We start from the raw sequence: 24,159 nt of genomic DNA, 5'->3' as shown, positions 1-24,159 counted from the left end.
GCTTTCTACAACTTTCTCCCATCTCCTGACTGCATCTCTGGAGCTCAGCCACAGTGATCTTTGGGTTCTTCTTTACCTCTCTCGCCAAGGCTCTTCTCCCCTGATAGCTCAGTTTGGCCGGATGGCCAGCTCTAGGAAGGGTTCTGGTCGTCCCAAACGTCTTCCATTTAAGGATTATGGAGGCCACTGTGCTCTTAGGAACCTTAAGTGCAGCAGAATTTATTTTGTAACCTTGGTCAGAACTGTGCCTTGCCACAATTCTGTCTCTGAGCTCTTCAGGCAGTTCCTTTGACCTCATGATTCTCATTTGCTCTGACATGCACTGCGAGCTGTAAGGTCTTATATAGACAGGTGTGTGGCTTTCCTAATCAAGTCCAATCAGTATAATCAAACACAGCTGGACTCAAATGAAGGTGTAGAACCATCTCAAGAATGTTCAGAAGAAATGGACAGCACCTGAGTTACATTTGAGTGTCACAGCAAAGGGTCTGAATACTTAGAACCATGTGATATTTCAGTTTTTCTTTTTTAATAAATCTGCAAAAATGTCAACAATTCTGTGCTTTTCTGTCAATATGGGGTGCTGTGTGTACATTAATGAGGGAAAAAAAAAAAATAAAACACTTAAATGATTTTCGCAAATGGCTACAATATAACTAATGCCCTGTACACACGGTCGGACTTTATTCGGACATTCCGACAACAAAATCCTAGGATTTTTTCCGACGGACGTTGGCTCAAACTTGTCTTGCATACACACGGTCACACAAAGTTGTCGGAAAATCCGATCGTTCTGAACGCGGTGACGTAAAACACGTACGTCGGGACTATAAACAGGGCAGCGGCCAATAGCTTTCATCTCTTTATTTATTCTGAGCATGCGTGGACTTTGTCGGTCGGATTTGTGTACACACGATCGGAATTTCCGACAACGGATTTTGTTGTCGGAAAATTTTATATCCTGCTCTCATGCTTTGTGTGTCGGAAAATCCGATGGAAAATGTGTGATGGAGCCTACACACGGTAGGAATTTCCGACAAGGTCCTATCACACATTTTCCGACCGTGTGTACGGGGCATAAGAGTGAAAAATTTAAGGGGGTCTGAATACGTCCCCACTGTGTATGGTATGTGTGTATGTGTGTATATGTGTGTGTGTGTGTGTGTGTGTGTGTGTGTATGTATGTATGTGTGTGTATGTATGTATGTATATATATATATATATATATATATATATATATATATATATATATATATATATATATATATATATATATATATATATATATATATATATATATATATATATATATATATTATATAGCTTTTCATATCTACCTGCCTCACAAATAAACTAACTTTTGGCAGTGCAAAGCTATTACCCTTTCTTGTGCACTCATTTGCTATGTAGAGACTGCCTGCGCCAGACTCGCAGAGGCAGCCCAGAGGACTGGAAACAATGAGGACTTGACAGGGCATGCATGCATGATGTTTCTAGGAATTATGGAATGTGCAGACCCCAGTAGGGTAATCGGGGGACTGTTCATGACGGAGTGAATGCTCCCATCCAGGAGGTTCAAGGAAGAAGCACAGAGGAACCTGGAGGCTGCTACAGTAAAAACATTAAACATTTTTGAAAATCCTTCTGTTAAAAAAATAAATAAATAATATTCCAATGATTAAATGCTCAAGAGGGATGTATTTTTCATAAAAAAAGCTGCGACTTTAGTACTACTTTTAAGCTGAGATACAATCCAATATTTATAAGTGGTGTGTTTTTTTTTTTTTTTTTTTTTTTTTTTTTTTTTTTTGTAATATAGTAATAATATGCATATTTTACTGTCTTTTCATAACACTATCTATTTGCTAACAAAAGTATTATAACAATGATCAGCTTTTGTCAATTTTTTCAGATTGGGAATCTTCAGCTGCACAAGGTGGATGAACTGGATTCCCTTGTTAAAGGATTGCTGTTTATAGATTCTGTCCGTTTTAATGGACAGGCTGAGTGCTATTATTTTGAAAATGCTTCACACCCTGAACAGTGCCAGAAGATCCCATTTAATCTGGATGACCCCTACCCTTTACTAGTTGTGAACATTGGCTCTGGAGTCAGTATTCTAGCAGTTCATTCAAAGGACAGCTATAAGAGAGTCTGTGGAACAAGGTAATAAGCTATGTTCTTTAAGCATAATAGAAAAACAACAGCAAGGGTGCACTATAGCCACGCACCAAACTCACTATGGTCTAAAACTTCACTTTTATTTATACCTGTCTAAAACTCATAATGTAGAAAATAAAAGGGAGTCCTAAAGATGCCATGTTTATGACCTTATAGGGCAGTGCAAAATGAGTGCAAAAATACAAGGTGGTGGGACAGATATGCAACTGCCTTTGTTTTAGGGAGATAACCAGACAGCAAGTATGTCTTTAGCTGCCATTGGTCAATTTTTCTGTCTGAGTGGAGATGTGTATAGGGTAAGGTCAGTATACTGGTCACATACCACAACCCAAAGGCATGGATTGCTACTAAGGATTCCTGTGGTTACTAAAAGGCTCAGCTGCCCATCAAAATCAAATATACCACAATACCCTTCCGGCCTGGAAAATAATGCATTTTTATCAATCCACTATCTCCAACAGTCCACAAAAATCTCCCTTTTCCTTCTGCAACTAAACCCACATTGCCCCAATAAATCTAAGTGCCCATAATTAAAGAAAAAGAATTAAAAACCTCAAAGATCACAAATGTCCCTTAACCCAACATATTTCACCTTTAGAACAAGGCTTCATCAGGGCCATATAGTGCAAAAAGTGTGTTTAAGAAAAGCCCATGGCAAATGGTGGCTGTTTACAGTACAGATCTATTTATAATATGGGTAGGAGCGTGGCTATGTAATACCACGTCCACATGTGATGTCATACATGCGTCATGACACACAGCATGTATTTGCCTATATAAATAACCAAACCCGCTCCAAATGTCCCAATGCATACACTGCAATACAATCCCATCCCTATGTGGGTTTGATGCCCTCACGTGACCATACAGTATATTGCATCCTCCTAATCTGCAATGGGGGGGGAGGGGGGAACATACCACAAACCATATTTGCCATTAACAAGACTTTCAAACTATCTTTCTGCTATATAGGGGGCCTTCAGGCTCTCTCTCATGCTCCATGATGCTAAATTGTTTGGTACTCAGTTACAAATGGTAAGAATGTAAATCCCTAATTAAGATCATATGGTGACCTGGAACCCAGTCATTTATTAAGCATAATACAAGGTTTTCTAATAACTGATCTGTAAGATTTCTACTAGTGGAAAATAACAACTTGCTGTTTATAATTGTATTTTTTTCAGTCTTGGTGGTGGGACCTTCCTTGGCCTTTGCAGTTTACTGACTGGATGTGATAGTTTTGAAGAGGCTCTTGAAATGGCATCATCTGGTGATAGCACAAAAGCAGATAAATTGGTACGGGATATATATGGAGGAGATTATGAACGGTTTGGACTTCCTGGCTGGGCAGTAGCATCAAGGTAACAACATATAATTTGTTTTCATCACAATTTACAATCATTTTTTACATACTGTATGGAACAAATTGACTCAAACTAATCTTATAATTCATTGATAGAGTTTGCCTGTCACATTGAAAATTAAGCATATTTAATAAGCTAAATGATAATGGACAGCAATAATTTTCTGGGAAAGGTGTATATTTCTACTTCTGAGTAACACAATGGTTGCTGAACATACAGGAGACCAAATTAGTTTAGTTGAGGCCACTTTTAAAATACTTTGTTTTAATTTTCCTGGGCAGTTCCACAAAGTTTGCTAATACAATTTCCTTTGCTGGAATCTATAGTGATAAGTTCAGATTGCTAGGGCACAACTAAAAAAAAAAACAAATCCATGTCCTCCCCATTGTGGGTTAGATGCCCTCCAGTATCTCTATATTCCTTAGATTCGTTCTGATGCTCAAATGAATGGGCTGAAGTTGTACTGCACCCGCATCGCAAGAAATTCTCACAAGAACAAACAGTCCACTCCTGTGTGATGGGAACCGGCCCGTGAACCAGTCTGTTGTTTTTCAACAGAACAAGTTCTGCAAATGTAACCGAGTGTTGAGACAAACCTTTTACCACTGAGAGGGGTTCTTAGAATTATCAGATTTTATTTATTCATGTAAAACCTTTATCCCAAACAGAAAAAAAACTCAGCAATTCCCAGCTTGTGTGAAACAAGGCTCTCTCTATTTATTAAAACGTATTTGGACTCGGACAACCGTATCCTTCAGTGTACAATAGCCAGACATGAATGACTTTGCACTTGCAGTAGGCATTCTGCAGCTATTGTTTTGCTGAGGCCTACTTTTTCATCTGTCCCACAGTGTTGTGAGGCCACAATGATGGTGGCAGTGCAAGATACCACTGGGCAGTTTTTAATGTTCCTAGGCCTGGACCATCAATGTAATCTAGTGATCAGAAATGGGAGTGGATGAGATTTGCTTCCTGACGGGCGCCTGTGAGGCAAATTTGTTTGTAGCTGCCTAGGCACAGTCGTATGCAGAAAGCAGCTCTGCTACTTCTAATCAGAAATTATAACCTAATGGTAAATTATACAGAAAAAGTGAAAACCAACTGCTCACTAAGGTATAGTCACCACAGGTATTCTATGCAAATGTAGGTGCAGTGTTCCAGGTATTGCTGACTCACCAGTTAGGTGCAGTCTCCGTGACCCAGACATCAGACATTAAAATCAGGGATAGAATTCCCACTTAAAAAGGGGAGTCACGGGCGGACCAAGCAGCTTAAATAGGAAAAATGCTTTATTGCACAAAAAATATTAACAAACTACAGAAATTGGGTCCCATCACCAACACCTAAATAAAATTAAAACAAAGACAACGTTGGAACATCACGTCATGTCAGACTAGAAGCACACATAATATGGATAATTGTAAAGTATAGCGGCATATAAGGCAGAGAGTGGAGATGTGATAACCGTTGTAAGTTGTACATGTCTAACTGCAGCCATTTTGTCCTGTACATCCTTGTAAAACTCAGATGATTTTACAATAGGCCAAGCTGTTGAAAGTGAAAGCAACAGTTACAGGGGTTCGGGATAATAATGCCAAAACGTAAGGGAAGCTTTTCCCTGCATGTCTGTTTAAGAGTTATCTTCAGTATATCATTTATTTCCATATTATTTTTATTCTTCAGAATGTGATTTCTTTTATTCACGAAGTTGTGTATTCTTCATTTTGCATTACTTATACCTCTTTTCAATTTTTTTTTTTTTTGTAGTTTTGGCAATATGATATACAAAGATAAACGAGAGTCTGCTAGTAAAGAAGATTTGGCTCGTGCTACATTGGTAACCATAACCAATAATATTGGATCAATAGCAAGGATGTGTGCTGTCAATGAGGTAAAGCTTTAATTAAGGTGATAGCATTATGTCAAGGTTTATGCTTAGAATTGACATCATCCTTTCAAATTTATAAAAAAAAAGTGTGTGTGTGTGTATATATGTATGTGTGTATATATGTGTGTGTGTGTGTGTGTGTGTGTGTGTGTGTGTGTGTGTGTGTGTGTGTATGTGTATATATATATATATATATATATATATATATATATATATATATATATATATATATATATATATATATATATATATATATAATTACACTATATTGTCAAAAGTACTGGGACGACTGCCTTTACTGAACTTTAATGGCATCCCAGTCTTTGTCCGTAGGGTTCAATATTGCGTTGGCCCACCCTTTGCTGGTATAACAACTTAAACTTTTCGGTGAAGGCTGTCCACAAGGTTTAGGAGTTTGTCAATGGAAATGTTTGACCATTCTTCCAGAAGTGCTTTTGTGAAGTCAGGCACTGATGTGGATGAGAGAGACTGGCTCGCAGTCTGCACTCTAGTTCATTCCAAAGGTGTTCTGTTGGGTTGAGGTCAGGGCTCTGTGCAGGCCAGTCAAGTTCCTCCACCCCAAACTCGCTCATCCATGTCTTTATGGACCTTGCTTTGTGCACTGGTCCAAATCATTTGGTGGAGGGGAGATTATGGTGTGGGGTTGTTTTTCAGGGGTTGGGCTTGGCCTCCTAGTTCCAGTGAGGGAAACTTAAGGCGTCAGCATACCAAGACATTATGGACAATTTTTATGCTCCTGACCTCAACCCGATCGAACACCTTTGGGATGAATTTAAGCGGAGACTGAAAGGCAGGCCTTCTCGTCCACATTAGTGCCTGATCTCACAAATGCACTTCTGGAAGAATGGTCAAACCATCCCATAGACACACTCCTAAACATTGTGGACAGCTATCCTAGAAGAGTTGAAGCTGCTATAGCTGCTAAAGGTGGGCCAACTGAATATTGAACCCTGTCGCGTGCGTGTGTGATGGCAACCAGGTGAGGAGTGCAAAGACAAGTTTGTCTTGCCTACAGTCAAGCATGGTGGTGGGAGTGTCATGGTCTGGGGCTGCATGAGTGCTGCCGGCACTGGGGAGCTACAGTTCATTGAGGGAACCATGAATGCCAACATGTACTGTGACATACTGAAGCAGAGCATGATCCCCTCCCTTCGGAGACTCAACCGCAGGGCAGTATTCCAACATAACAACCCCGAACACCTCCAAGGCGACCACTGCTTTGCTAAAGAAGCTGAGGGTAAAGGTGATGGGCTAAACAATATAAAGGTGAAAAATACTGCACTGTCACAGATAAAAAGTAAATGTGGAGCGCTAAAATAAGGACGGTCAATATAAATGAGGCCGTGTGTGTGATAAAGTGAAAAATTAAGCATTATTGTTTTACACTCATAATACACATGTGCAAATGCATAAGTGTATAAACCAGGGGTCTCAAACTGGCGGCCCTCCAGCTGTTGCAAAACTACAAGTCCCATCATGCCTCTGCCTGTGGGAGTCATGCTTGTATATGTCAGCCTTGCAATGCCTCATGGGACTTGTAGTTTTGCAACAGCTGGAGGGCCGCCAGTTTGAGTCCCCTGGTATAAACTGAATAAAGTCCGCAATGTGATGCAAAATAAAGTAAATGAGTCCACAGATGACAACTAGAATATAATGGCAATCGAGGTGATTGAATATCCTCCTTAGGAGATCAGTGGGAGAACAGGTGTGAAGAGTGGATAATGGAAGAAAGCCACCACCAACATAAGGAAGGCTTATCATAGCTATTGGACTCAACAAGGCATATGCCCAATGAGTCATTAAGGCTTATAGTGAAGACACACACACACGTCTGCAAATACTGGCACAAGTGAATAGTGATCACGCTGTCCTCCAGATGGTTCCCAATGGAGTAGCAAAATGCAAAGTTTATTCACTTATGCATTTGCACATGTGTCATTTTGAGTGTAAAACAATAATGCTCAGTTTTTCACTTTAACACACACGGCCTCATTTATAGTGACCGTCCTTATTTTTAGCGCTGCACATTTACTTTTTAAAGGTGATAGGCATCCGTGGGGCATCCTCCAATGGAAAGTGTAGAAGAGCAAGGTCTCTAGCGTCCACCAGCTCCGTGATGTTGTCGTGGAGGAGTGGAAAATGACTCCAGTGGCAACCTGTGAAGCTCTGGTGGACACTATGCCCAAGTGCTGGAAAAAAATGCTGGCCTCACAAAATATTGACACTTTGGGTCCAATTTGGACATTTTCGCTTAGGGAACTGGGAATAAAGGCTAATTTGCCTAAAAAGAGGGGGGAGGGGAAAGGATTTTCCCCAGGGACTTTTAAGGTGCTGTTTAAATCAACAATATAATCAAAAATTCAAAGAATCTGTACAATCATATTAAATAAAAATTACTGTTTTATTGAATCATGATTAAAATATCAATGCCTCACATAGAGAATGAGACATAGTTATAAAAACAATTTAACATAGGCAGTTTTACCCAAATTCATTCACATTAAACAGTGCAACATAAAGCAACTACTTAAAGGTGCCATGACAATCTGCCGCTCGACATGTTTCGCTCTAATACGAGCTTCTTCAGGAGTTTAAAGGCAATGATTGTGGTGGACTCTAAATGATGGGAGAATAGACAATAATCAATACAAAAGTAGTTTAAACATATATAGAGTACATCTAATGATATTAGATTCAATTAACAAAGTAGAGATTGATACAGAGCATTGAAATGCATACACATAATTTTAGGTACCAAACACTTCAACCAAATATATATGAAAGATTTGAGTTTATACATCTTACCAGGCTGTAGTGCACCAATACGACATAAATACTTCAATAGAATGACAAACTGCTGCTGATTTCAAACCGGGGGGTTCTCATATATGAGGGACATCGCTGCCATAGTGTGACCACAGGGGAACATAAAGTTTTAAAACGGCCCTTTAAAAAGCAGGATAGATTAAGGATTAGAGAAGAGGGATCGCATCCAAAATCCTTCCTATTCGGTTTAGGGAGTATATTACCTTTAATAGAACCAATCGTGGATCTTTGCCTAGAGCATAAAAGTCTCACGGCATATATACATTATGTAGATAGGGATGGCACCATGGTCTGGTAAACTAGTCACTGATGACTGCACAGAGTGATAGTGCAGGGGAAACGGTCACCGTTAAAACTGTTTTCTAGATAGAGAGAGAGGAATATAATGAAAAAGGACCATTAGAGTTCAAAAAGTGCAGCTTACTGTCACTTAATGGCAGTGCTGCAGAGAGAGAACTTACCTTAAAGACAGTAATCCGGCACATAGGCTTGAGAGAGCTTCAAGCTGCCTCTGTGAAACAGCGCCGGTCGCAGAACTGTGAGCGATATATGACCGCCTTTTATATACCCCCATCACGGCGGCGTCTGGTCTCGCCGCCGGGATGCGGACGCTTACTGAGACCAGCTGCGTCATGACGTGGGGGGACGTAGCGGCGTCGTACTGACGTCAGCGAACGTTCATGGGGCTTAGTGCGCATGTCAGTGTAATTTTAGAGCCTGTGAAGCATCTGGGCGCCACAGGCGCCATCTTAGCTAAGGGAAAAAAGGTAAAGGCGAATAGATCTAGCTTGAAGCATTATGCCTGTCTTTAAATACTGTTGCTATTCTAATAGCATTGAAAAGATATTCCCTAAGGTTCTTAAAAAAGGCTCATATGCATCATTGTTAGATGTCAAAACCCCCACCATGACATGACCGGACTCAATTTAATAGGGCCACCACCATGGGGGCGATTGGTTCTTCACCTCCCATGGTGGGTGCCCCGGGCGTCCGTGTGGTCTAAATTGACAGAGATAGTCCCCGTATGAGAATATTTCCGGGGAATTATTGCCAAACATAGGAGATAGGAGCAAAACTTGTAGGTATATATTTGCAACCACAGCCTGCAAGATGCAATAAAAACAACTCAGTGGAGGTTCAATGATATCAAATGTAACATACAAAATACATATGGTCATATTACAACTATTTCTAACTATTTTATATGGCTCATACATACATATGATGCAAAATCAATACAGAATTGAAAATACTGGATATAGTTAATGACCTGAAAAGAAAAGGAAAGGGCAGGGGAAAAGGGGAAAAGAAAGAAGAGAAAAGAGAAAAGCAAGGAAAACCGGGGAATGAAAAGAGAGGGACAAGGCCAAATCAAGGCTAGAGATGCTTCAGTTTTCAAAGAAATGGCTTAAAACTGAACGTATCGTTCATGCCTGGATGCTGGAGAGCCGATAACTCGTGTATCCAGCGTGCCTCCTTTTGAAGGAGGAGCTTATCATAATCTCCCCCTCTAGGGCCAGGGGGAATGTGTTCCAAAGCAAAAAAATGTAAGCAATTAGCGTCAAAGTTGTGCTGCAGCATACTGGGACTATCTCTGTCAATTTAGACCACACGGACGCCCGGGGCACCCACCATGGGAGGTGAAGAACCAATCGCCCCCATGGTGGTGGCCCTATTAAATTGAGTCCGGTCATGTCATGGTGGGGGTTTTGACATCTAACAATGATGCATATGAGCCTTTTTTAAGAACCTTTGGGAATATCTTTTCAATGCTATTAGAATAGCAACAGTATTTAAAGACAGGCATAATGCTTCAAGCTAGATCTATTCGCCTTTACCTTTTTTCCCTTAGCTAAGATGGCGCCTGTGGCGCCCAGATGCTTCACAGGCTCTAAAATTACACTGACATGCGCACTAAGCCCCATGAACGTTCGCTGACGTCAGTACGACGCCGCTACGTCCCCCCACGTCATGACGCAGCTGGTCTCAGTAAGCGTCCGCATCCCGACGGCGAGACCAGACGCCGCCGTGATGGGGGTATATAAAGGCGGTCATATATCGCTCACAGTTCTGTGACCGGCGCTGTTTCACAGAGGCAGCTTGAAGCTCTCTCAAGCCTATGTTCCGGATTACTGTCTTTAAGGTAAGTTCTCTCTCTGCAGCACTGCCATTAAGTGACAGTAAGCTGCACTTTTTGAACTCTAATGGTCCTTTTTCATTATATTCCTCTCTCTCTATCTAGAAAACAGTTTTAACGGTGACCGTTTCCCCTGCACTATCACTCTGTGCAGTCATCAGTGACTAGTTTACCAGACCATGGTGCCATCCCTATCTACATAATGTATATATGCCGTGAGACTTTTATGCTCTAGGCAAAGATCCACGATTGGTTCTATTAAAGGTAATATATTCCCTAAACCGAATAGGAAGGATTTTGGATGCGATCCCTCTTCTCTAATCCTTAATCTATCCTGCTTTTTAAAGGGCCGTTTTAAAACTTTATGTTCCCCTGTGGTCACACTATGGCAGCGATGTCCCTCATATATGAGAACCCCCCGGTTTGAAATCAACAGCAGTTTGTCATTCTATTGAAGTATTTATGTCGTATTGGTGCACTACAGCCTGGTAAGATGTATAAACTCAAATCTTTCATATATATTTGGTTGAAGTGTTTGGTACCTAAAATTATGTGTATGCATTTCAATGCTCTGTATCAATCTCTACTTTGTTAATTGAATCTAATATCATTAGATGTACTCTATATATGTTTAAACTACTTTTGTATTGATTATTGTCTATTCTCCCATCATTTAGAGTCCACCACAATCATTGCCTTTAAACTCCTGAAGAAGCTCGTATTAGAGCGAAACATGTCGAGCGGCAGATTGTCATGGCACCTTTAAGTAGTTGCTTTATGTTGCACTGTTTAATGTGAATGAATTTGGGTAAAACTGCCTATGTTAAATTGTTTTTATAACTATGTCTCATTCTCTATGTGAGGCATTGATATTTTAATCATGATTCAATAAAACAGTAATTTTTATTTAATATGATTGTACAGATTCTTTGAATTTTTGATTATATTGTTGATTTAAACAGCACCTTAAAAGTCCCTGGGGAAAATCCTTTCCCCTCCCCCCTCTTTTTAGGCAAATTAGCCTTTATTCCCAGTTCATATTTAACTATGGGATGTGATGCTTTCAGTTGACTATCTCTGTCCTCCTTTATATCTTATTTTCGCTTAGGGATGTACTCGCTTTTGTTGCCAGCGGTTTAGAAATTAATGGCTGTGTGTTGAGTTATTTTGAGGGGACAGCAAATTTACACTGTTATACAAGCTGTACACTCACTACTTTACATTGTAGCAGAGTTTTATTTCCTCAATGTTGTCACATGAAAAGACATAATAAAATATTTAGATAGTGTGTGTGTGTGTGTGTATATATATCTATATTTCAGGTGCATTTTAACACCTGTCCACAATTGGCAGTCTGCTCACCTAGACACTGGTGGAGCCATGTAGCCTTCCCCTGGGATAGCTTCGGATTCCCATCTCACTGTGCTTAAGTATTAATGTGGGTTTGTTGGCTAAAAGATAGGAGTGGAGTTTGATTTTACTGCAAGCTCTGCTTTAAGAATCAATTTATTAGATTTATATAAATGAGAAAGTGTATTCAAACATGTTATGCTTCACAATGGAGGCAGATATACAATTATATCAATTGCCTTCAGAAGTCACCCAATTAGTAAATGGTCAACCTGTGTGTAATTCAGTATAAATACAGCTGTTCTGTGAAGCCCTCAGAGGTTTGTTAGAGAACCTTAGTGAACAAACAGCATCATGAAGGCCAAGGAACACACTAGACAGGTCAGGGATAAAGTTGTGAAGAAGTTTAAAGCAGGGTTAGGTTATAAAATAAAAATATCCCAAGCTTTGAACATCTCACAGAGCACTTTTCAAGCCATCATCTGAAAATTGAAAGAGTATGGCACAACTACAAACCTACCAAGACATGGCCATCCACCTAAATGGACAGACCAGGCAAGGAGCGCATTAATCAGAGAGGCAGCCAAGGGGCCCGTGGTAACTCTGATGGAGCTGCAGAGGTCCACAGCTCAGGTGGGAGAATCTGTCCACAGGACAACTATTAGTCATTCACTCCAAAAATCTGGCTTTTATATAGAAGAGTGGCACGAAGAAAGCCATTGTTGAAAGAAAGCCATAAGAAGTCCCATTTGCAGTTTTCGAGAAGCCATGTAGGGGACACAGAAAACATGTGGAAGAAGGTGCTCTGGTCAGATGAGACCAAAATTGAACTTTCTTTCTCGAACATCACGGGACACAGAGCCACAGTAATTACTGATGGGTTATATAGGTATCACTGGTGATTGGACACTGGCACACCCTATCAGGAAGTTCAACCCCCTATATAATCCCTCCCCCTTGCAGGGATACCTCAGTTTTTACGCCAGTGTCTTAGGTGTTGGACGTGTAAAGATGTCCTGTGCTGAGCTCCAAAGGGAATATCCTGATATCCTATACTGGGGCAAGCCAGGCGAACCAAATCCATTCAAAGTGTCCTTTTTAGGCTGAATTGGATGGTACCCGGGCCTCGTGTCCGAAGAAACGAGGTTTTACCCGTAACGCTTCTCTTTTTAGAGAGCTGGACCCCGCAGATCAGAAAATGGCTTTAAACTTCCTAATTTCTGGCGAGGTGCTTTACGGGCCCAGAACTGAAGGATCCCCCTATTCATAGGGGGCCCCAGTCTCTGACGTTTTTTTCAAACGGAGCCCACCGTGAGAGGTGAAGATTGGGTCTGTGTAAACTGAACCCTGCAGCTGGATAAGGTAAGAGGAGATTCCACAGAATTTTCTAATTCTAGTAGGTTTCTCCTTTAAGGTAAATGCATGCTATGCCTATTGTGACCACCGGGGGCTGCCAAGAGCACAAACCTTCACATGCTGGACGGTCTGTCTCAGTGAGACAGTATCAGGCCGGCTGCAAGGTAAGATGGAAGGGGGGATTTCTCATGTTTGAATGTTCCCCCCCAGGCTAGAAAGAGGCCACAGGGGTCTAGAAAGTGGTTATACCGCTCGGGCTCTGCTGCCTCAGGCCACCATCTTTGACTATTGCTGTTTAAGCAGGTCTTCACTACCAGCTTCTCCCCCTCCTCCCCCTTTCCCAGCCTTCCTCCATAGAAAATCATAGGAGAGTCGGCCAGCGCGGGAAGCGCTAGTTTTTTTTCAAAACTCAAGGGGGGGGGTGGGACGTCAGCACAGAGTGCTTAGACTCCCACTCAGGCCAGCTGCAGGCTATTAAAGCACCATGTACAGGTGCACTCAGCCTTCTGAGAGACACAGAGCTGACGGTCGCATGTAAGGTGGGACACAGGCATTCTCCTAGGCAGCATTTACTGAAGTAACACCAGACTGAGCATTTGGTAGCAAGGCTTTTAGCCAGACTACATCGCTCAGCAGGCAGTGTTCATTTGTATACCTCACACCTTGTTGCTTTGCACTATGGGTAGAAGAGGTTCAAGCACCCCAAGAACCAGAGACACTAGGGGATCTCGTTCAGGTTCTGAGGGCCCCCTGTCAGCAGCATCCCCCCCCCCCCTCATGGGCCAGGGACGGCTAGCCAGGAAGAGCCATCGGGGTCAGGGGCTACACCTGCTTCTGGCACTTCAGCCCCTGTATATATTACACAAGAGGTTTTTTCCTCAACCATTAATGGTCTAGAGGAAAGATTAATGGCCGTGATTACGTCTTCACTCAGTAAAAGAAAGCGCACTAGGCCTTCCTCTGTTCCCCAAGACCCTCAGACAGAGGAGCTCTGGGATAAAGGAGATGAATCCCTTTCAGAGGTTCAGGATGGGACGGATGAATCCTCTTCGGAGGAATCAGGTGGAGAGGGACCCTCTGCGACTTCCCAAGAGGAGAAAGTCTTAGTGCAGATCCTCACTGGATTGGTCCGCTCCACATTTAAGTTGCCCCCACCTGAAACTGCTAAAGAATCCTCTTCTGCTTTGGGGTCACTGAAACCTTTCCAAGCAGCACAGGCTTTTCCTGTTCATAATTTACTTGAAAAGCTCATTTATTCTGAGTGGGATCACCCAGACAAACGTTTCTTTCCGCCGAAAAAGTTTTCAACACTTTATCCGATGGAAGAAAAGTTTATTAAGATGTGGGGAATACCGGTTATTGATGCCGCCATTTCCTCCATAAATAATAGCCGGTTGTTTGGAGAGGACTTGGATAATTATATCAAGAGAATCTCTTGTGGGAAAAGCACTCTCTTACCTGTCAAGAAGAAGAGTAAGCGTCCCTCTTTCAAACGGACTCTTTCCCCAGCGCCGGGGGCTTCAGCCTCCAGGCAGTCTCGACGGCCGCCTCCATCGGGGTCCAGAGACAAGAGTCAACCCCAGGGACAAAAGAAGTCCTGGGGAAAGAAGCCTACTAGGCAAAACACTAAGACCTCTGCATGAGGGGGCGCCCCCGCTCACTCGAGTGGGGGGAAGACTGCGACAGTTCTCAGAGCTCTGGCAGGAGGATTTCCAGGACAGATGGGTAATCTCCTCGGTAACCTTAGGGTACAAGCTGGAGTTTCAGGAATTCCCCTCTCCTCGGTTCCTCAGATCAGGTGTCCCCAGAGACCCAGAGAAGAAGCAGTCGCTCCTTCTAACGTTAGAGCGACTTTTGTCGCAGGAGGTCAAAAGACCAGGGATTGGGCTTCTATTCCAACCTTTTTACGGTCCAAAAGCCAAATGGGGATGTCAGGCCCATTCTGGTTTTAAGGGATCTGAACCGATTCCTAAGGATTCACTCCTTCCGTATGGCATCAATTCGAACAGTAGTTCCCACCCTGCAGGGAGGAGAATTTCTGGCATCGAAAGACATCAGAGATGCATATCTGCATGTGCCCATTTTTCCTGCTCATCAGAAGTTTCTGCGCTTCGAGGTAGGAGGACGCCATTTCCAGTTTGTGGCTCTGCCTTTCGGGATAGCCACTGCACCTCGAGTGTTCACAAAGATCTTGGCTCCTCCTCTGGCCAGATTAAGGGCTCGGGGTATAGCTGTCATAGCATACCTAGACGACCTGCTCTTGATAGACCAGTCGGTAGCCTCTTTGAATGGAAACTTGAGGACCACAGTCAGGTATCTAGAACACCTGGGTTGGATCCTCAACTTAGAAAAATCTTTCCTAAAACCAGTAAGAAGACTGGATTATTTAGGTCTGATTATAGATACAAGCCAGGAGAAAATATTTCTACCCCAGGCAAAGATCGCTGCTTTAAGAGAGCTGATTCTGGCAGTAAGGACCAAGAAGGGTCCCTCTGTCCGCCTTTGTATGAGGCTACTAGGGAAGAAGGTGTCTTCATTCGAAGCAGTTCCCTATACTCAGTTTCATTCAAGAATGCTGCAACACAGTATTCTGTCAACCTGGAACAAGAAGGTTCAGGCATTAGACTTTCCGATGCACCTGTCGCATGCGGTGCGTCAGAGCCTCAATTGGTGGCTCATACCCGAAAACCTGCAGAAGGGGAAATCCTTTCTACCAGTTACCTGGACGGTGGTAACAACAGATGCCAGTCTGTCAGGTTGGGGAGCAGTTCTGGAACAGTCTGCGGTCCAAGGGGTATGGTCCAAGACAGAGAGGACCTTACCCATCAACATTCTGGAGATCCGGGCGATACATCTAGCTCTAAAAGCCTGGACTATCAGGCTACAGGGTTGTCCGGTCAGGATCCAGTCCGACAATGCCACAGCAGTGGCTTATGTCAATCATCAGGGAGGCACCCGGAGCCGAGCTGCTCAAAAGGAGGTGAACCAGATCTTAGTCTGGGCAGAGAGGCATGTGCTATGCATATCGGCAGTTTTCATCCCGGGAATAGAGAATTGGCAGGCGGACTATCTAAGTCGCCAGCAGTTACTTCCAGGGGAATGGTCTCTGCATCCCGACGTCTTTTGGGCCATATGCCTCAGATGGGGGGTTCCAGATGTAGATCTCTTTGCATCCCGATTCAACAAAAAGATAGATTCGTGGCAAGGACGAAAGATCCTCTTGCATGCGGGACGGATACGTTGGTGATTCCGTGGCATCGGTTCTCACTGATTTACGCATTCCCGCCTATTCTGCTACTACCACGACTCCTTCGCAGGATCAGGCAGGAAAGGAAGTCGGTACTTCTGGTGGCCCCCGCTTGGCCCAGAAGGACTTGGTATGCAGAAATAGTAAGGATGACGGTGGGTTCTCCGTGGACCCTACCGGTACGCCCAGACCTGTTATCTCAAGGTCCAGTGTTCCATCCTGCCTTACAAACGCTAAACTTGACGGTTTGGCTATTGAGACCCACGTTCTGAAGAGTCGTGGGCTCTCAGGTCCTGTCATATCTACCTTGATCAATGCAAGGAAGCCAGCTTCCAGGATGATTTATCATAGAGTCTGGAAAGCTTATGTGTCCTGGTGTGAATCCAGAGGTTGGCATCCCAGGAAATATGTCATAGGTAGAATCCTTGATTTTCTACAATTAGGATTAGAGATGAAGCTGGCCTTGAGTACCATCAAGGGCCAGGTCTCTGCTTTATCAGAATTATTTCAGCGGCCACTTGCTTCGCATTCTTTAGTCCGAAGCTTTATGCAGGGGGTGATGCGTCTTAATCCTCCGGTTAGGGCGCCCCTAAACCCCTGGGACTTGAACTTGGTCCTGGCTGTGTTACAGAAACAGCCTTTTGAACCAATAAGTTAGATTCCTTTGGTCTTGTTGACAAGGAAGTTAATTTTTCTGGTGGCCATCTCTTCTGCTAGAAGAGTATCAGAATTAACAGCTCTTTCCTGTAAGGAGCCTTATTTGATTATACACAAGGATAGAGTGGTACTACGCCCTCATCCTAGTTTTTTACCGAAGGTGGTTTCTGATTTTCATTTAAACCAAGACATTGTTCTACCTTCCTTTTTTCCAGATCCCTGTTCTCCGGAAGAGAGATCTCTACATTTGTTGGATGTAGTAAGAGCAGTTAAGGCCTATCTTGGGGCAACTGCTCAGATCCGCAAGACGGATGTTTTGTTTGTGCTGCCAGAGGGTCCCAATAGAGGACAGGCAGCGTCAAAAGCTACCATTTCTAAATGGATTCGACAATTGATCATTCAAGCTTACGGTTTGAAACAGAAGATTCCTCCGTTTCAGATCAGGGCACATTCCACAAGGGCTATTGGTGCTTGGGCAGTGCATCACCGGGCCTCTATGGCTCAAATCTGCAAGGCTGCAACCTGGTCTTCAGTTCATACATTCACCAGATTCTATCAGGTGGATATGAGAAGGCATGAGGATATCGCCTTTGGGCGTAGTGTGCTGCAGGCAGCGGTACAGGGTCCTCAGGTCTAATTGCACCCTACTTGGTCGTGGTCCCCCCCCCCCCCCCCCCCTCAGGTAGCATTGCTCTGGGACATCCCATCAGTAATTACTATGGCTCTGTGTCCCGTGATGTTCGAGAAAGAAAATAGGATTTTTTAAAACGGCTTACCTGTAAAATCCTTTTCTTTCGAAGGACATCATGGGACACAGAGGTCCCGCCCCTCTTCTAATACACTATATTGCTTGGCTACAAAACTGAGGTATCCCTGCAAGGGGGAGGGATTATATAGGGGGTTGAACTTCCTGATAGGGTGTGCCAGTGTCCAATCACCAGTGATACCTATATAACCCATCAGTAATTACTGTGGCTCTGTGTCCCGTGATGTCCTTCGAAAGAAAAGGATTTTACAGGTAAGCTGTTTTAAAAAAATCCTATTTTTTTGACCTAAAAGCAAAACGCTATGTGTGGCGGAAAACTAACACTGCGCATCACCCTTAACGCACAATCCCCACCGTGAAACATGGTGATGGCAGCATCATGTTGTGGGGATGCTTTTCTTCAGCAGGGACAGGAAAGCTACTCAGTTGATGGGAAGATGGACCATCTTAGAAGAATACCTGTTATGCCGCCTACACACAAGCAGACTTTTCGACCGGACTGGTCCGACAGACCGAGTCCGGTGGACAATTCGACCATGTGTGGGCTTCATCGGACCTGCAGCTGACTTTTTCGGTCGAAAATCTGACGGACTTTAGATTTGGAACATGTTTCAAATCTTTCCGACGGACTTGTGTCTGGTCGAAAAGTCCGCTCGTCTGTATGCTAGTTCGGATGAAAACCAACGCTAGGGCAGCTATTGGCTACTGGTTATCAACTTCCTTATTTTAGTCCGGTCGTACGTCATCGCGTATGAATCCGTCGGACTTTGGTGTGATCGTGTGTAGGCAAGTCCGTTTGTTTCGGAAAGTCTGCCGAAAGTCCGTCGGATAGACCGTTGGACCAGTCCGGTCGAAAAGTCCGCTCGTGTGTACGCGGCATTAGAGTCTGTAAAAGACTTGAGACTGTGGCGGAGGTTCACCTTCCAGCAGGACAACGACCCTAAACATACAGCCAGAGTTAAATGGAGTGGTTTAGTTTAAAACATATTCATGTGTTAGAATGGCCCAGTCAAAGTCCAGACCTAAATCCAATTGAGAATCTGTGACAGGACTTGAAAATTGCTGTTTACAGTTGCTCTCCATCCGATCTGACAGAGCTTGAGCAATTTTGCAAAGAGGAATGGGCAAAAATGTCACTCTCTCTAGATGTGCAAAGCTGGTAGAGACCTACCCAAAAACACTTGCAGATGTAATTGCAATACAGTGTATTGACTCCCAAGGGCTGAATACAAATGCTTGCCATATTTTTCAGATTCTGTATTTATCGGCGTATAACATGTACCTTTTTCCCCCTGAAAATAGGGGGAACAACGTGGGTGCGTGTTATACGTCGATATAGGGCTGCCTTGGAAGGGGCGAGTGCCGCTAGATTAGAGTCGGGATCTCCTGTGTGCTCTGCTCGGCTCGCCGTCATGCCCAGTCCCACCTCCTTAATGGCTCCTAGCAGTGACGTTGCATGTCCCGGCATTGGACTCTGGTGAGGCTGCAATGATGGGCAATGGCGAGGGTGCAGATTGGCACTGATGAGGCTGCAATGATGGGCAATGGCGAGGCTGTAGATGGGCACTGATCAGGATGCAATGACGGGTAATGGCAAGGCTGCCGATTGGCACTGATCAGGCTGCAGATGGGCACTGATCAGGCTGCAATGGCGAGGCTGCAGATGGGCAATGATCAGGCTGCAGTGATGGCCACTGGCGAGGCTGCAAATGGGCACTGATCAGGCTGCAATGATAAGGCTGCATTGATGGGCATTGACCCTTATTTTGCTTAAAAGTTATTTTATTTAAAATGTAAGTGTGTGGTGTGTGTTTTTTTTTTTTTTTTTTCCTGAAACCTCCCTCTTAAAATTAAGGTGCGTGTTATACGCCTATAAATACGATATTTATTTGTAAAAAAATTTGAAAACCATTTTATCTTTTTTTTTTTTCCTTCCACTTCACAATTATGTGCAACTTTGTGTTGGTCTATCACATTAAATCCCAATAAAATACATTTACGCTTTTGGTTGTAACATGACAAAATGTGGAAAATTTTCAAGGGGTATGAAAGACTTTTTCAAAGATAATGTTTCCTTTTTGCATTTGTATGACACCCCTCACTTGCTTTATCCTGAAACATCTTCTGTAGAACAGCCCTAACCAAAACCTCAACATCTGAGCACATTTTGACATATTGGGATTGCATCACTAAAGGCAAATAGTCTCTGCACTGCTAGTGCAGTTGTTCTAGATCTGAGGGGAATGTGCAAGGAAAATTAAAAAAAAAAACAGCATTTTTGCTTGCACATGATTGGATGGTAGAAATCAGCAGAGCATCCCCTAATTTTAGAGCTTCTCCTCAGAGCAACTGCATTTGCTGTACACTTACAGTGCACAGACTATTTGCCTTTTAGTAAATCAACGCAATTGGATATTCGAACCAAATAACAACCTTAGATCCAGTGCCACTAAACACTCTTACCTACTGCTGACCTATCAAATTAGTTTTGTAGGCAGAGACCCATTGACATTGTTGCTTTAGAGATCCGACCTGTCCTTGGTATTTGTGTTCTTCATATACAGAAATGTAAATAAACATAATGATCTGGATATATGCATACACTTTTTTTTTTTTTTTGGAAGAATTTTCTCATGTCTCTCAGCTTCTTTATAGTGCTGCCTTGTTGACTATAAATCAAGCAGCATTGTACAGGGCTATGAAAGATGTGAGCTATGACCCATCTGTAACATATTTTTTTTATTTTTGTCAAAAAAAGAACCAACCTGCTTTTATTTTATATAAAAAAAAAATGTAATATGTATAATAAACTCTAAGTAGAATGCACCCTCTATTTCACTCTTCCTTTGCTTCATCTCTCAAATGCAAGCTTTTTTCTGCTATTCTCAGACTTCCTGTTCTAGGGTGGCTACGTTCATTCTCCATGCTATTCTTTCTTGAAGTGGACTACACATCTGTGTGCAGACCCATTCAGTGCTATTGGAATTTTAGTACACATAGAGTAACCAGAGTGACCATAAATAACAGGACTGCATGCTCAATATTTGCAGCTGAGAGGTGCATCAGTGGAGGATAGGGAACATGCACAGGACAAAAGAGCCTGAAAATAGACTTTCTGAACAAAGAAAAGAAAAATGAGCAGTGGGGTATACTTGATGATGATATTTTATAACCATTTGATGTTTAAAAAAAGAATTAAGTTTAGTGTCACTTTTACTATTTTCATTTTATGACTTTAAGAATGAAGTTACTGACTATACCAGTTTAAGCTTTCTGTGCAGCTTTGGACAACATTCTTAAAAGACTAGACGTTAGCAGCTTTGACAATTAGATGAGTTACACAGTAAACTGGTACCCCATTTGGCAACTGGAATCTATCCATTTGACCGATGGATCAGCCCATAAGAAATACCACGCCCTCTCCAGCCAGTAGAGTGCTATGTTTTTTTCCATCGAACTAAAGAAACCTAAAAATACTGTTACATTACTATCTTTGTGAGGCTCTGTATCTCTGGAAATGGCTCACCTTTTCCTAGAAACAGGACAAGAGCTCAGCCAAGTCCACCTGTTGTCATTCTGTGAATGTCCTCAACTTCTTAGTATATTATCTCCTCTGTGAATATAATACACCCCATGTTACACACACCTCCACCATTAGCAGCTCAATTTGACCAACAATTAGTACGTCAAATGCACCTGTCCCTTTTTAAGGGATGTCACCACGTATATCAAATGTGACTTTTCCTCTCGGCACACTCAGATTGGATGTACGTCCCTTGTAGATCAAGAACAGATACTCAGAGATAGAACCTATAAAAAAAAAAAAAAAAAATCATAGTGCTTTCCATAAAAGATATTATTTTATTAAAACCAAAGGGTTAAAAATACATTCACATTCAGAAGTGCACAAAAGCTGGTGCACTGCAGATTACTTGCACATATTATACTCAAATAGCCAGTGGGGGCATCACAAATAGAGACTGCAGCTTGTGGATGAATTGTACATTGACCAGTATGGTTTCCTTAACCAGTTTGATTCTGTTCAGTGTTGCTCACATAGACTCTCGATGTTCCCTTCCGCCTGACTGTGCTAATAAGGTGTCTTACGTCACCAGTTCTGTTCATTACACATTATACCACTAGGCATGGCTTCATTAGAAGGATTCCATCACTTTGGAGGGGTTTCCTCTCACTTCTTGGTTTGGCTATGGAACAGGAAGTAAAGTTTAATATTTTTATCTTTTGGTATTTTCAATCAACTTTTTAATCAACTATTTACTCCCCATAGTTTTTTTTTGTTTGCACTTACTGAGCAGATGTAACAAAACCTTTTCAATTTGATTGTATAGTTATTTAACAGACCCAAAGGGGAGAAAATAAGATAGAAGTTAATTGTACATTTAGGAGCTGGAATTTGTCTAGCAATCGGGTTTGGTTTACGGATAACATTCTGAAACCGTTTCAACTTACAAAAAAACTCCTTCCTTAAGAAAACATCTTTACTACTTTTTATTATTTCCTTTTATTATTTTACTAAAGATTTCTTCAGTTAGTCCTCACTGTCTACAGAAGCAGTGTATCTGGATCTGTCCAACCTCGGTAAAACTTTGGGAGCTGTACCCATGCTGGGCAGCCTGTAATGTTGCATCGGGCACTGGAGCCTACATGGTGTGCTCACCTAAGCACTTAGTGCAACATGTTGAGCTAGCCACAGAATGCTATACAGGGCCATGGCCCATCGCAATAGAAGTACAGTAAAAGCCCCTCTGAATCCATGTCACCCTATAATTAACAGTCAATGACTGATTCGTCCATCAGATGGGATACCTCCGAATGTACCAATAGTTAACCTTGGAACTAAATGTATGGGGACAAAGAGATGTCACCAGAAAGGTAAAAACAGGAGGATCAACTACAGTCTACTTGCAAATTGATGAAAGTTAATTTTCCAGGCGTTAGGTTCACCAGAGGCGGTTGGAAAAAGCCCCCTCTAGTGTACCACGCTGTCACAATGTATCGGTCATTGATTAAAAATACAACATTTGACATGAATGTCGATAAAAACACTAAGCTCACATAACCCCCTGTGCACTCCTTATACCAAGTTCCGCCCCCAGATGAGGAATAATCAGTGGATACAAAATGCTGAAAAAAATGACATAATAAACCCCGTTCTTGTCCAATAGAGTAGTATGGTAGTTTGCAGTTGGCAGCCGTGTCCTCAGGGGCTATTGATTAATTACTGTCAACAATAGCAGCCCACTAGTGGGAAGGACGGGGGTAATAAATTACTGTGTTTAGCTCTTAAGTCTTGCTTCTAAGATGGGCAATTCCTGCAATTAGACCTGTATATTGCAGACCATCCCGTAACTCAAACTAAGAGCTGCAGAGAAGTATCATCCTGCTGTATTATATACAGTGCAAAATCTTATAGACAGCAGGCCATGTAGGAGTTAATAGTTCCGTTTGCTTCCTTCCTCTGAAACACAAGCAGGTTTAGAGTTCAAAGCACCGATGGACCAATAGACCGCAGACAGTATTAGCTCATAGATTGAAGTGAGTTACAAAGTCTCTCAGTTAACAATCAACATTCCTCCGCATGAAGACCAGGTAAAAGGAAGTAAACTCCAAACGGCAGTTACAACGTGGCCATTGCACCAAAACAGGAACCGACCTTAAAGTAGAACTATAGCCAAAACTTTTTTTTCCATTTTGGATAGAGCAAATTAGGGTTATATTAACCCCTGTTTTTTTTTTTTTTTTTTTTTGCCATCTGTGTCCCATTGGGGAGATTTACCTTCACTTCCTATCCCATAGCCAAACAGGAAGTGAGAGAGGAAATACCTGCAAATTAAGGAATTCTTTGGGGATTTCAGAATCTGATTCTAGGCCTAATTCAGGCACGCACCAAGCAGCCTATTTGACAGAAGCAGATATTTCTGCATCTGTGTCACTTTTGACAAATTACAGCCTTGAAGTGTTTGTAAAGGCAGAATTGTGTGCAGCAGCCCCCCTATACTTACCTTAGCCCCACCTTGATCCAGCGATGTTGAACGAGAGACTCGTCTGTCCGGGACTCTCCCTCCTCATTGGCTGAGACAGCAGCAAAGCGCCATTAGCTCCCGTTGCTACCAATCAAAGTCAGTGAGCCAATGAGGAAATGGGGGGGGGGGGGGGGGCAAGGCCGCGCTGTAGCTCTGTGTGTGAATTGACACACGGAGCCGTGGCTTGGCTTGGGTGCCCCAGAGCAAGCTGCTTGCTCTAGGGGGCACTCAACCGGAGTGAGGAGCCAGGGGCGTTGAAAAGAACCTGAGAAGAGGAGGATGTGGGCTGCTCTGTCAAATCCACTGCACAGAGCAGGTAAGT

General features: G+C 42.7%; 1 protein-coding gene across 2 annotated transcripts in view; it reads left to right on the top strand.

The window, feature by feature from the left end:
* The window catches only part of PANK3 (pantothenate kinase 3), a 76,912-nt gene that overhangs the window by 20,113 nt on the left and 32,640 nt on the right, over positions 1–24,159 (top strand). Inside the window, exons 4-7 of one of the 2 annotated variants that reach the window (XM_073620717.1) lie at positions 1,913–2,166; positions 3,366–3,542; positions 5,313–5,436; positions 11,095–11,289. In XM_073620717.1, the coding sequence (XP_073476818.1) occupies positions 1,913–2,166; positions 3,366–3,542; positions 5,313–5,436; positions 11,095–11,127 (588 nt within the window). In that variant the 3' untranslated portion in view covers positions 11,128–11,289. Of the gene's footprint in view, positions 1–1,912; positions 2,167–3,365; positions 3,543–5,312; positions 5,437–11,094; positions 11,290–24,159 lie in introns of those variants that run through there. The other variant, XM_073620716.1, reaches the window with a different exon arrangement.

The sequence above is a fragment of the Aquarana catesbeiana genome, linkage group LG03 (assembly GCF_042186555.1).
Source record: "Aquarana catesbeiana isolate 2022-GZ linkage group LG03, ASM4218655v1, whole genome shotgun sequence".
NCBI classification, from domain to species: Eukaryota; Metazoa; Chordata; class Amphibia; order Anura; family Ranidae; genus Aquarana; species Aquarana catesbeiana.
This window is presented reverse-complemented; position numbering and strand designations above follow the sequence as displayed.